This window comes from Physeter macrocephalus, chromosome 6, assembly GCF_002837175.3.
Source record: "Physeter macrocephalus isolate SW-GA chromosome 6, ASM283717v5, whole genome shotgun sequence".
Classification (NCBI taxonomy): Eukaryota; Metazoa; Chordata; class Mammalia; order Artiodactyla; family Physeteridae; genus Physeter; species Physeter macrocephalus.
In genome coordinates, this window is record NC_041219.1 from 59,850,315 (window position 1) to 59,862,012 (window position 11,698).

The 11,698-nt window shown below is 34.7% G+C and overlaps 1 protein-coding gene across 2 annotated transcripts; it reads right to left on the minus strand.

The window, feature by feature from the left end:
- Positions 1-3,199: 3,199 nt before the first annotated feature.
- LOC102976151 (early activation antigen CD69-like) lies at positions 3,200-9,974 on the minus strand. 2 transcript variants are annotated; one of them, XM_007114045.2, is made up of 5 exons: positions 9,847-9,974; positions 6,238-6,360; positions 4,954-5,153; positions 4,490-4,593; positions 3,200-3,454 (listed from the first exon to the last, which is right to left on the minus strand). In XM_007114045.2, the coding sequence occupies exons 1-5, from the start codon at positions 9,908-9,910 to the stop codon at positions 3,346-3,348; spliced, it is 600 nt and encodes a 199-aa protein (XP_007114107.1). In that variant the 5' UTR covers positions 9,911-9,974; the 3' UTR covers positions 3,200-3,345. The 2 variants fall into 2 exon arrangements, with proteins under 2 accessions (XP_007114107.1, XP_007114108.1); XM_007114046.2 differs by lacking the exon at positions 6,238-6,360.
- Positions 9,975-11,698: the final 1,724 nt, after the last annotated feature.

Here is an 11,698-nt window from a genome sequence, read left to right on the forward strand (position 1 = left end):
ATGAAATTATTTCCTTAATGGTACAATATTTAGGCTTATTTAAAATAAAAGGTTTTTTTTAACTTAGGAGTAAAATAGCTATTCATTATCGAATATTTTGAAACTATAGAGAAACATGGAGAAGAAAGTAAATATTATCCATACTCCTACTACACAGGGGAAAACCATTGTGCTTACCTTTGTAGTTTTTCTCTCTTTCAGCATAGAGAAACATGAAACATAAATATTCAGTATTTAACAGGATGAAATCTTATTGGATATATTAAGTATTTTAACTGACTTAGCAATAATACTTTGTATATTTTCTCACATCCATAAACATTCTTCTTAGTTATTATTTTTCAAAGGTAGCATATTATTTCATAGTGCAGTAAATTAATGTAATTTAATTCTCAGTTTGGGACCATTAAGTGGCTTCTGATTTATCATTACTAAAAATAGCCCTTTGATAAACATATCTGTGGTTATGTCTTGAACAGCCAAGATTATTTCTTTAAAGTTCCACCCCCCCAAAAAAAATGTTCACATCAAAGGAAAGACATAAATATTTTTAAGGCTTTTTATAAGTAGTTTCAACTGTTTTCCAAAGGTTGAACTAAACCAATTTATATGATCACTAGCAGTCTTTTTGGTCATCTATTTTCCAATATTTTCTCTAGAAATTTTATTAGCATTTTAATATCATTTATGATAGATTTTCTGTGTGAAAATCTAGTCAAAATTTTGAAAATTGAAAACAAGCTTAGAAAGATCATGTCTCTATTAGTATTATAAAAACTTTGAATCAATGGAATACTGACTGTAGGATCTGACATTTCAATGGCTTTTATCCTTTTAAAAATACTTTTAAACTTATTGAATCCCTGTAATCATCTGAGATAAGCAGGTAAACTATTATTCCCCTTTCCAGAGGAAGAAATTGAAATTATGTTGGAAAGACCAAATGAAACACAGAAAAGTGATAGTTAAAAGTTTGAATACAGGACCAAATAAAGTAGGATAACTGTGATATATTTCCACGGCATCCTACATATTCCCTGCTATAAGGCTCCATCACCACCATAATATAACCCTTTACTTTACTGTTTGTTTTACAAATAGACCATAAATTCCCCAAGACTAGTTTTCATGCCAAATTTGCTTAGTGTTTTAACTTTACTGTCCACCACAGTGTTGCTTAATAATCATTCACTGAATAAATTTTTTTTAAAAACCCTCAAAAAATGCTATGTAGAAATAGACACATCATGTAGAAATGCTGCTTTTTGCTAATACTTACTTTGAGGGCCTGGTGTCCCCATTTATAATGATCACCACTAAAATTTAATACATCTTTGGGGTTCACTGTGAGCCAGGTGATCTTCTAAGTCCATTTTCATGTATTAACTATCTTAATTTCTAGCTAAGTTTAACGAAATTTCTACCTAATTCTAACTAAAACAGCTGGTCAACTAGAGAGAGGCAGAAATGAAACTTGGACCTTATTTCTCTTTCACTCCAGCTCTCAACATCTACACTTTCCCTTACACATTTCATAGTGCATGGATCCAAGACGTTGCTTTCTAACACGACCCAGGAGTAGATTGTTGTTATTAATGATAGGATATCAGAGTTTGGAGCCTGTAGGAACTGAAGGACACTGAGATTAAGAAACTCTATATTATTTATCGCTAAGCAGTGTCTGGAATCCAGATTTATTTTCAATATGCCATACTAGTGACAATAGTTTAAAGATACTACATATAGCTTTTCCAACTTTCAGAGAAGGAGAATATTGTGAAATACATTCATAAAACAATTTTGAAGGTAGTATTATTTTTCCTAATTGAAATATCTCATGAAGATTATGTAGTGCTTTATTTCTATCGAATGAATTATTTTATGTAAATAACTACGAGTGTAGCATTTCAGAAATGAAAAAGATGCTTTCAGAACATCAGTTATGAGGATGAATTATCCTCTCTTTTGGAGAGAGGATGAGCTTATAAATAAATTCTTGCAAAGTGACTTTAGCCGTCTCCAAATTTCTCTGTGCCTCTTCAGGGTGATAAACAATAAAAGAAAGAAAGAAAGTGATAGAGTCAAAAATTTATAAATGACATAAATTCCTCTAAAGTCAATTAGAATATTTACTGAACTTTTGCTGTTTACAGAAAAGTAGATACAGCCCTTTGAAAACACACCTGAAAACAACTTACAAAGTACAAACCATATTATAAATCTAAGGTTTTACAATAGAAATATCTTTGAAAAAAGTTACAGTATTCTGTTTCTTCCTTTCTAGCATGAGATATGTTTTAATATATTTTGAAGAAATGGCCACTTTTTAGAAGCCATTTTGTTTATTCTACTTTCATTTTAACATACATAAAAGCAGGTTATAATTGCCCTGGATACAAAAGACAAACAAATAAACACACGTTATTGCACTTAGAAAATACTTCACATGAAGTATTCCACATGATAGAATAGATCAGGAAAGGAGAATAGATCAGGAAAGGCACAAGTTTATAATCAGATAGGACTAGTATTCCAGATTTGAACAATACAGACTTTTTCCTGATAGAGATTTGCCGCATCACATATTGCACATTTTCCAACACTTTTATCTGTTTTACAGATATTCCTCATATTCTTTGTTTCTGTCCTTATCTCTGTAAAACACTGTGTATAAGGCAATAAATTATGTACCATTGAAAAAGACAAGTCTACGCTGAAGAAGTGAAAAAAAAAAGACCAGCGTAAATCTATGATCACCCCATTCTTTGGGGGGCAAATGACAAAGTAACTTGACAAACTTCTTTAAACTTCTTTAAAAAGAGAGAAGCATTACAAAGCTTCATTTCATAAGCATTTGCCCATTTATAAATGTCCTCTGAGTTCAAAAGAAATGCATTTAGACTAAATATCTCTGTTGCCAGTTAAAATTTCCTTTGCTTACATTCGGTTTCTAATACTACTATTTAATTCCCTTCATACAGTGCAAATGCATGAAGGGCACACGTTGTTCACAGTCATTCAACAATAAATAATAACTCTAAACTTAGTTACCTTATTATAAAGTGCATTCAAAAAGCTTTGAAGTCATTTTTCTCATTCTTGGACAAAATTATCAGTCAACCTGTAACATTTTCAGCTCATGGCAGAAGTATTCCACAGTGCAGATATTCCTGGAATTTTTCTCCCTTTTTGCCACAGTCTTGTTTGGAAGAAAGTTTCCAAAACAGTAAAAAGTTTTTTTCTCAACGTCTTTATGGGAAACTTCTGACCCTAGAGCACCATTCGTCAACACACATTTCCTTGAGTTCCATGACAGAATAGTATATAAGCAAATATGATTCCTCTTTATTTGGAGGGTTTGCTACATATCCAGTGTAAATTCTTTTCACATTCTGTGCTGCTGACCTCTGTGCTGTTCAGAAAGGCACAGTTCTCAGATCCTGTAAGGTTGAACCTGTCAACAATAAAGAAACCAGGATGATTTTCAGTTTATCATTTCCGTTCAGTTACATGAGAATCAACTTTGTGGTGGTGGAGGTGGTGGTTTCTGCTTTTTTGTTTTTTCTTAGTAGGAATGCATGAGGCAAGTGCGCCAATCAAATGATCACAGAGTAATCTGCAGAGACAGTAGACAAAGGTACAACAGAATAGCATGTGGAGAGAAGATACCAAATTAAGAGAGAGGGCTCCATTTGTTTGGTTGTTGTATCACCACAGGAGTGACTCGTTCATTTTTGAGTTCACAAACCATTCCCAGAAAGAATAAACATTCAACAATCATGTATACTAGCGCATCCAGTTTTAGAGGGTAACAGTCCCTGGTGCCCATTTGTGGGTGTGATACATACCAAGGATTCCTTTTCTAGAGATTTAAACTAATTTTCTGTATCTTTAATTTTCATAAAACTGTTGAGGGAGCTAGAAATTCTTTCAAGTCTGAGTTTTCAGATGACAAAGATTAACACTAAACTTATACAATGTCCTTCAAACTTTAAAATGTACAGGTAATGGAAATAAAGTCAGCATCTTTAATTCTGGGGCAGGTTTTCTCCCAGATCCATAGACGCTTCTAATTAGGTATTGAAAATATTGTTCTTTATCCCTGTGGAGATGAGAACTGGGAAAGCAAAAAGGGAATTGCTAGCTTGTCAGTAAAATATAAATATGAGATTGGAAATGTTGGAATTTTTTTCCCATCATCATATTTATACCTGGAATATTTCTGAGTCTTATTCCACTCGAATTTGCTCAGATCAAATTACCAGAAGCATTTATCGCATGAATTCCAAGCAGATAAAAAGAAAAAAATGATAATATTAAAGCCCTTCTTTTAAAAAGTCCATGGAGTATAACATACAAAAGAGATTGTTAAAGTTCTGCTTATAAAGAGCTCAACTTTCATACAGAACAATACTTCTAAAGGAAAAAAGGAAAGTGGTTCCCTTGAGCTGCCATCCTGGGGAGGATAAAGAGATATCTTGAAACTCACCAGTTATTAAATTTTTTGCCATTTGACCATTTCCACATCTGGTCAGCTTCATTTTTCAGCCCAATCCAGTGTTCAGTTCTACCCACATGTTGTTTCAAAAAGATCTTGAAGAAAGCACAAAGGAACTGTATGTTAAACCACCCCTCCTGATAAGTGTGTAATAAATCTTGTTTCTTAAATCTGCAACTCGTAGGCATGATAGCTAAGCTGATTATTTAGTAGTTCTAAGTAGGTTCAGCTCATGTGGATTTCTGGCCTTTGAGGCTAAACAAATCACATTTAAAGACTAAATTGAACCCTCACTTTGACCTCAGACTGATCATGTGGCTTTCTGTGACTAAATTTTCCTGGGTGGGAGACAGATACGATGTCTTCCCTTAGAAGGAAACAAAAGGAAACCACAGATTAGCTATATAAAATAGAATAGCAATATCTTATGGAATTGTTTTTGAATACTATCTTACCATGTCCTCTTCAGAATCAATGACAGCAAGAGTGGCACCGTGTTTGGAGCAAAAGTTTTGGGCCAAGGTCCAGTTCCTTGTTTTCTTGGAAATAAGATAGCATTTCCCCTGGTATACTATCCAATCATCTGAGCATGAAGAAACATGGGAGTTTGGTGGCACCGAGGACATATATTGGCCTGGACAGTTGTACTGGCCCACTGTGAACAGGAAAAGGGTTTGTTTTAGTAACACAAGAAACCAAATACCCACAGTGTGCAAAACTAGTTCAGGGGATGTTGTGCTGTGCTAGGTGATAAACGAAGAGAGGAAAGAAGGTGAATTCTTTTTTTTTTTAAATTTTATTGAAGTATAGTTGATTTACGACGTTATGTTAGTTTCAGGCGTACAACATGGTGAGTCAAAATTTTTATAGCTTATACTCCATTTAAAATTATAAAAAAGGAAGGTGAATTCTGGAAAGAGTGAGAAGAAGGCAGTTTCTCACTTTATCTGATCTCTCATTGAGCCTAATCATCATTGTACTAAGTATAAGGAATAAGAGGGAGTCACTTTGGTCAGAAAGTGGAGGGTAAATTTTAAAATCTTGAAAATAGTCTTTGGACTAGAAAGGCTAAAATACATTAAAATTCCAAGTAAGGTTTTGCATCTGAATGCAGATGGGGAAGAATTTGAAGATGTAGTATATACAGACCTATCTTGGAAGGTAGAGGAGAGAATACTTTGCAGAGGAGCAATTCAGAATACACAAAATTTTATGGCTGGGGATGTATCATAAAACTGTAAAATTTTGTGTTTGTATAAGACACAAATGTATCTTGGTATAGCTGTATGTTTCGAATACCATAACACAACTGACTCTGGGAGCTTCTAGATATAGTCTATATCTATCTATCTATATATATATATATTCTGTGGCTTTTGAGATAAGAGACTGACCAATTCCTGTTTAATTTATGGCTTAGATATTATTTTTTTCATCAACAATGAATGTGCAGCCCACATTTTTCCAGTTAAACGTCTATATATTTAGACTCTAAATCGGCCCCTTTTATTCCAGATTTAAACATCTGCTCACATGTAATTTTCTCCCACAGTATTGTATAAATCATAAGCACTTTTAATATTTCTAAAGCACTAGAAAACTAAAAAAAGTATTGCATCAATTATTCAAGGAATGTGGAATCATATTTAGCATTTCCTAGGAAATTGGCCATGTATGAAAAATGAGATTTGTCTTAAATTAATCAGAACTTTTGATGAATTCATGAAGTGCAGACCCACCTGATAAAGCAACGAGAGCTATGATTAGAATGGTGATGAAGACCACATTCACTACAGCACATGGGATGGGAACTTGAATGGACCCTTCATGATATGTCGCAAAATGAAGCCTGGTGGCATTATCTGAAGAGAGAAAGTAGATGATGAATTCAAGCAGGCGATAGAAGTAAGAAAGAGACATTTGATTTTCTCTTGAGGCATTTAAAATAAAAAAATAGCTATGTGTCTCCCCATCTTCTTATATGAAATTTATAAGTTAATTTCCCTCAAGTGTTGAGTGAATTTGGATAGTTTATTTTTGGCTAGAAATAAAACAATCCAGTCACAATAATGATATCATAAAATATCTCCTCCAAATATGTACTCAGTAGCTATGAAAATTCTAAATATATCATAATTGTATTGTTTTAATCACAATAAGAACATTTAGTAAATACCTGATTACCCTAGAAGACGTATAAAAAGAACATCCTATGTACAATCCCTTAACTTCTCTGTAGTTACTGTTTAAGGGAGATGGTATAAATGGGTATAAATGTGGGTGATATAATAAAAAATGTTGAATTGATATAAAAATATATACAACTGGAATGACTAAAAATTTTTTAAAAAGATGGATGGTATTTTTTTGTGAATTTGGTAGATGAGAAGCATTGAAATTTCCATATATTACTGAATGGGAGAGTAGAATGGAAAAAAATACTTTGGAAAACTATTTCTTACATAATTAAATATACACTTATCCTATGATCCAGAAACTCTACTCCTATTATTTTCTCAAGAGAAATGAAAATACGTCTTCACAATGTTTTATATAAGAATGTTCAGGGCTTCCCTGGTGGCGCAGTGGTTGAGAGTCCGCCTGCCGATGCAGGGGACACGGGTTCGTGCCCCGGTCCGGGAAGATCCCAGGTGCCGCGAAGCGTCTAGGCCCGTGAGCCATGGCCGCTGAGCCTGCGCGTCCGGAGCCTGCGCTCCGCAACGGGGGAGGCCACAGCAGTGAGAGGCCCGCGTACCGCAAAAAAAAAAAAAAAAAATTAAAAATAATAGGTGAGTGAAAAATAAGATGTTTGAATTTTCCAAGAGCAGTTAAAATAATAGAGGAAATTTAACAGTCCTATAGACTAAATATTGGGTGGAAATCAGTTTTTTCATTTATCCTTTGTCTAATGCTAAAACCATGTAGAAGTTTTATTTCATCAATGAGAAATACTTTTGTGGAAGGATTTAGAATACGAATATGATGTGAATCATGATTCTTAGTAACCAAAAAAAACCCACCACCACCAACAACAAAGCTAGAAGGATATCTGTTCTAGATTAGAAATAAATAATTGAGAAAGGAGAGAGGGGAATTTTGTGACTCAGAGTTTGAATTTGATTTTTGCTAGGATGAGCTATCAGGATTTTTAAAATTCGGCCTCACAGGAAATATATAGATCTCTATTATGCTCTCAAAAACTGAAATATAAAATAACTACTCGAATGATATTAAAACTTACCATGAAAAATAGTCTCAATATGCAAAAATATCCTATTTTTCAGTATGGGTGGCTTTCATAATTAAAAAGATGTCTACACAGACGCAACTTGAAATTGATGTATTTTTTTTCTTAAAGCATTTCTTTAAGGTTAAACTAGGCAAAGAGATGCTGCTTTTTGCTGTGTAATGGATGTCAGCACCAACTGTTGCTTCTTCTGAGGATTGTTTTTCCCAGCATAGATCTGCATTCAGGTTTTGCAAGAGAAGGCTTTACTTCACTCCTATCTGGTTCTATTTCTCTCAGCTTCTTAAAGCAAACCTTCCTTTTTTCACCAGCATACAACTGTCACCGGAAGCAGCCTTTCATAGCTAGGGTAGCAAGTTCAGAGCTCTCTGTCTAGTTTCACTTCTTACCATGTGAGACTCAATCATGGGGTTCAAACTCAATGCAGGGACAGCTCTGGCTCCTCAGCAAGTACCAACACATCCAAGTAACTCATGGACGCCAGAGCCCATTGGCTTATCCACTGGACTCACTCTACTGGCTTATCCAGTGGGTAAGCTATGGAGATGATTCTCAGACGGTACTTTATATCCATTAGTGAGGGCTATTGTTACTCACAGTTTGACTTAGCACCTAGGTAACAAAACACTCCCCTCAGAGCATACTTCCGCTCTGATTACAAGCCCTGTCCATTAATGGAGAAATTGAAAACAAATCCACTAGTACATATTGAATCACCAGGGGTGGTGCTCAGTGATTGTTTATACTAATGAAGCAAGTAGACTAAACATTCATAAATTAAATATTCAACAGAAAATTGGAATGAACTCAGGAAAAGTTAAGAATTACTACAATAGCTCCTTCTTTCAACTATGCTGTTTATTGAGTGGTTTTATTCTTAAATATATTTTTTCTTTGGGGCAGCTCAGCTGAGCCACCAAGTTATGGCTATCTGGTTACCAAAAAATTTGTGTGGCTTGTACTTGTTATTCACACTTGATTTTGTGTTCTTAAGTGAAAGATGGGTTTATCAGAGGTAATGAATGCTTTTCTAAAGCAAACCACTCTAGTAGACCCATACTCAGAAAACAATCGCTTCCTCTAGATTTTTTTAGCTCTGCTGTTCATAACACATTCTTTGTTACTGGTTAGATTTGCTTACAAGTAAACTCTAGTTCCTACATGCTAGTGCTTGGGGCACCTCATTAATTAGAGAGGAAGAGAGAGATAAATGAAACAAATCAAGAAAGCCTCACCAAAACAAATTATTGTAAAACAATGGGAAAATCCTGGTAATAGAAAATAGAAAGGTCTGAGGACAGAATAGACAAATAGAAAAGAAGAAAAAGTATATAGCAAAGATGATCATATTTAGATGAAAAATAAAAGAAAGGAAGAAAAACATCTGATTCATGTAGAATTTGAAGCCCACGATTAGAAGGGTGAAATAGAAGAGCGAAATGGAGGAAAAGAGTCCCATAAAGAATATAGAAGATTTCATTTTCAAGAATTCTTTCATGACTTTCTCCTAATAGGTTACCATTGGACACTGTAAATGTTCAGATGTTTATATGGATATTCTCTCAAAAATCAGAAACCTTTGTTCCCAGCAACTGGAGGATGCTGTCTTGAGAACACAGGATAAGGCACACACAGAAAGCACAAAATGGTACAAGGTAAAGGCAATCAAGAATGTAATTGTTTATGTGGAAAACAGAGTTTTCCGTAAAGAGAGGCAGTGCTTCCTACAGGATGGATATAGGAAAATGATGGACAGTTCACTGGGCTAGGGCAGTGAGATTTCTAATTAAATCTGAAAAATTGAGATGATATAAACTAAAACAAAGAAACAAACCTTTAGAGAGCTTCTGAAATTCACCCTTGTGATTTCCTCTCAAGTTTCTATTTTCTCTTCTCATAGAAAAAGAAATATTTACTTCTTCCCCATTTTCTCCTTTATCCCAACTGAAATAGAATGTAACCAAGTTCTTCAAAAGACAAGCTTCATTTTTCCCCTAACTACCGTTGTATATCATAGATAGATAGATAGGTAGGAAGATAGATATAAATATAGATATATTGATAGATGCTACCAGTATATAAGGAGTAAGACCTGACTTACTTTGTTGTCCTCTTTTCAGATGCAAGGAGCTGGTCTCTGTTGCAGAACAATCTTCAGAATTCATCTTTATCCTCGTCACGATCCCTTGGTTAATCCCAGGTCAAGCCAGTCTGCAGTGAAAGTCTTTGCTGGAGCTCTTGTTCGGTCTCTGAGTCTCTGAGATATCTCAGCATTTATATTCACTTACGTTGTCTCCACCCACTTTCTCTCACCTCCGATCGTTCAGCTACTCCTGTCCTCTTTAATTCATGCTCTAGTGGCCCAAACAGTTTACAGTGTGGTGTTGTGGTGAGCTACGGGTTTTCCCTGCTGTCTGAAATGTGCTTTCTCACAACTGTAGGTGCAGCGTGAAGAGACAAGCGAGATTTTCCCAGAATCTGAGATATCCTTCCTTAAATTTGTAGAAAACAAATAATTTAGGAAACAGAATATCTAGCAAAGAATTAAAAGTTAGGGATTCCTATCTTTGAGATGGAAATAATGTGGGGAGTAATACTTCCCTGGAATCCCATTCATTCATATAATCATATACTTAACAACTGTTATTTTATTGAACATCTACTGTGAACCTGACACTGTTTGGGGTTAGAGGATTTATTGTTGAATAAGAAAGTTACCATCTCTATTCTCATGGATCTTTCTCCAGTCTGGAAGAGTTTAACTTAGCAAGCTATAAACTGGCTTTCAGAAATGTGTCATTCTATTCTTCCCTGGGGACTAGTTTTTCAAGGTATCATTTAGTAAGTAGCTGGTTTAATGGAGGAAATAGAAACCTTGTGGCTGGAACTTCCTTTCTATGTTCTAAAATTGTTTATCTTAAATGATCTGTTTCATTTATCTCCTGTTAATTTTCATGTCATATTTTACTGTCATTTAGACTGCCCTATTTCCCCTCAGTAATATCTTATTCTATTTATCTCCAGTCTGCTAGATTATTATTTTCATATACCTCTGACACTTTGGACATCTGAGAATGATTATTATAAAAATATATTGCCATAGTATCAATGTCATCCAGATAAGTTATTAAGGTCAACACAAAATGAATGAAGAATATCTGTGTCTAGTGATTTAAGGAGGGGATAAAAATATCATTCTGGTTAATAATCTTAGTGCCCTCAAATTTTTATCATTAATATGACTTTAGAGTACAGATATTCTGTTTTCAGAATAAAGCCTTTGTGAAAATGTTATGGTTAAGTGGGTAGAAAATTACCATCTACTGTAGGCTAGTTAGACCATCATCTTTATTTGTTTACCTAAGACATGACGAGGTACATGTTGGTCCTAAAACTCTCTTTGTTCTTCTTTATTTTTCACTCAGTTCCTAGTATGTTTTCCACATAGCAGCTAGAGGGGTTGTTTTATAATTAAGTAATATCATTTTGGTGAGAAGTTCACTTCTTCACTTCTCCCACTCGACACGGCTTCTTATCAAAATTACCGTACAATCCAAAGACCTTCTTGTATATTTGAGAAGACTTTGCCTTATCCATGATCCGGACCCTGGCAACCTCTCCTACCAAAGCCACTGCCCTCTCCAATAGTCAGGGCTTTGCTGTTCCACAAAAATGTCAAGCATCCTCCCACTACAGGGTCATGCATTTTCTCTAAAAGTTTCTTCCTCCATCTAGTTGCATGTTTTGGCCTCCCTTTAATTCAGTTCACTCACTGTTCAACTATCATTTACCAAGAGAGGTCTTCACTTGCCTTCTCTATGTAAAATAGAACCTCCTACTCTGTGACTCCACATGACTTTATCTTTCTTTATGTCACTTGTCAAGATCTGACATTACATTATTGTTTATCACCTACTTTCTTTACCAGACTCTAAGCTGCTTGGGGGTAAAGA

What these genes read in the sequence shown, in the direction of transcription:
- LOC102976151 (XM_007114045.2), bottom strand. Translation starts at nt 9,910, where the DNA reads ATGAATTCTGAAGATTGTTCTGCAACAGAGACCAGCTCCTTGCATCTG. An exon ending in TTGATTCTGAAGAGGACATG is followed by an intron (nt 4,594 to 4,953) that starts GTAAGATAGTAT and finishes GCTTTCTTCAAG; the next exon opens with ATCTTTTTGAAACAACATGT. An exon ending in GGCAAAAAATTTAATAACTG is followed by an intron (nt 3,455 to 4,489) that starts GTGAGTTTCAAG and finishes TATTGTTGACAG; the next exon opens with GTTCAACCTTACAGGATCTG.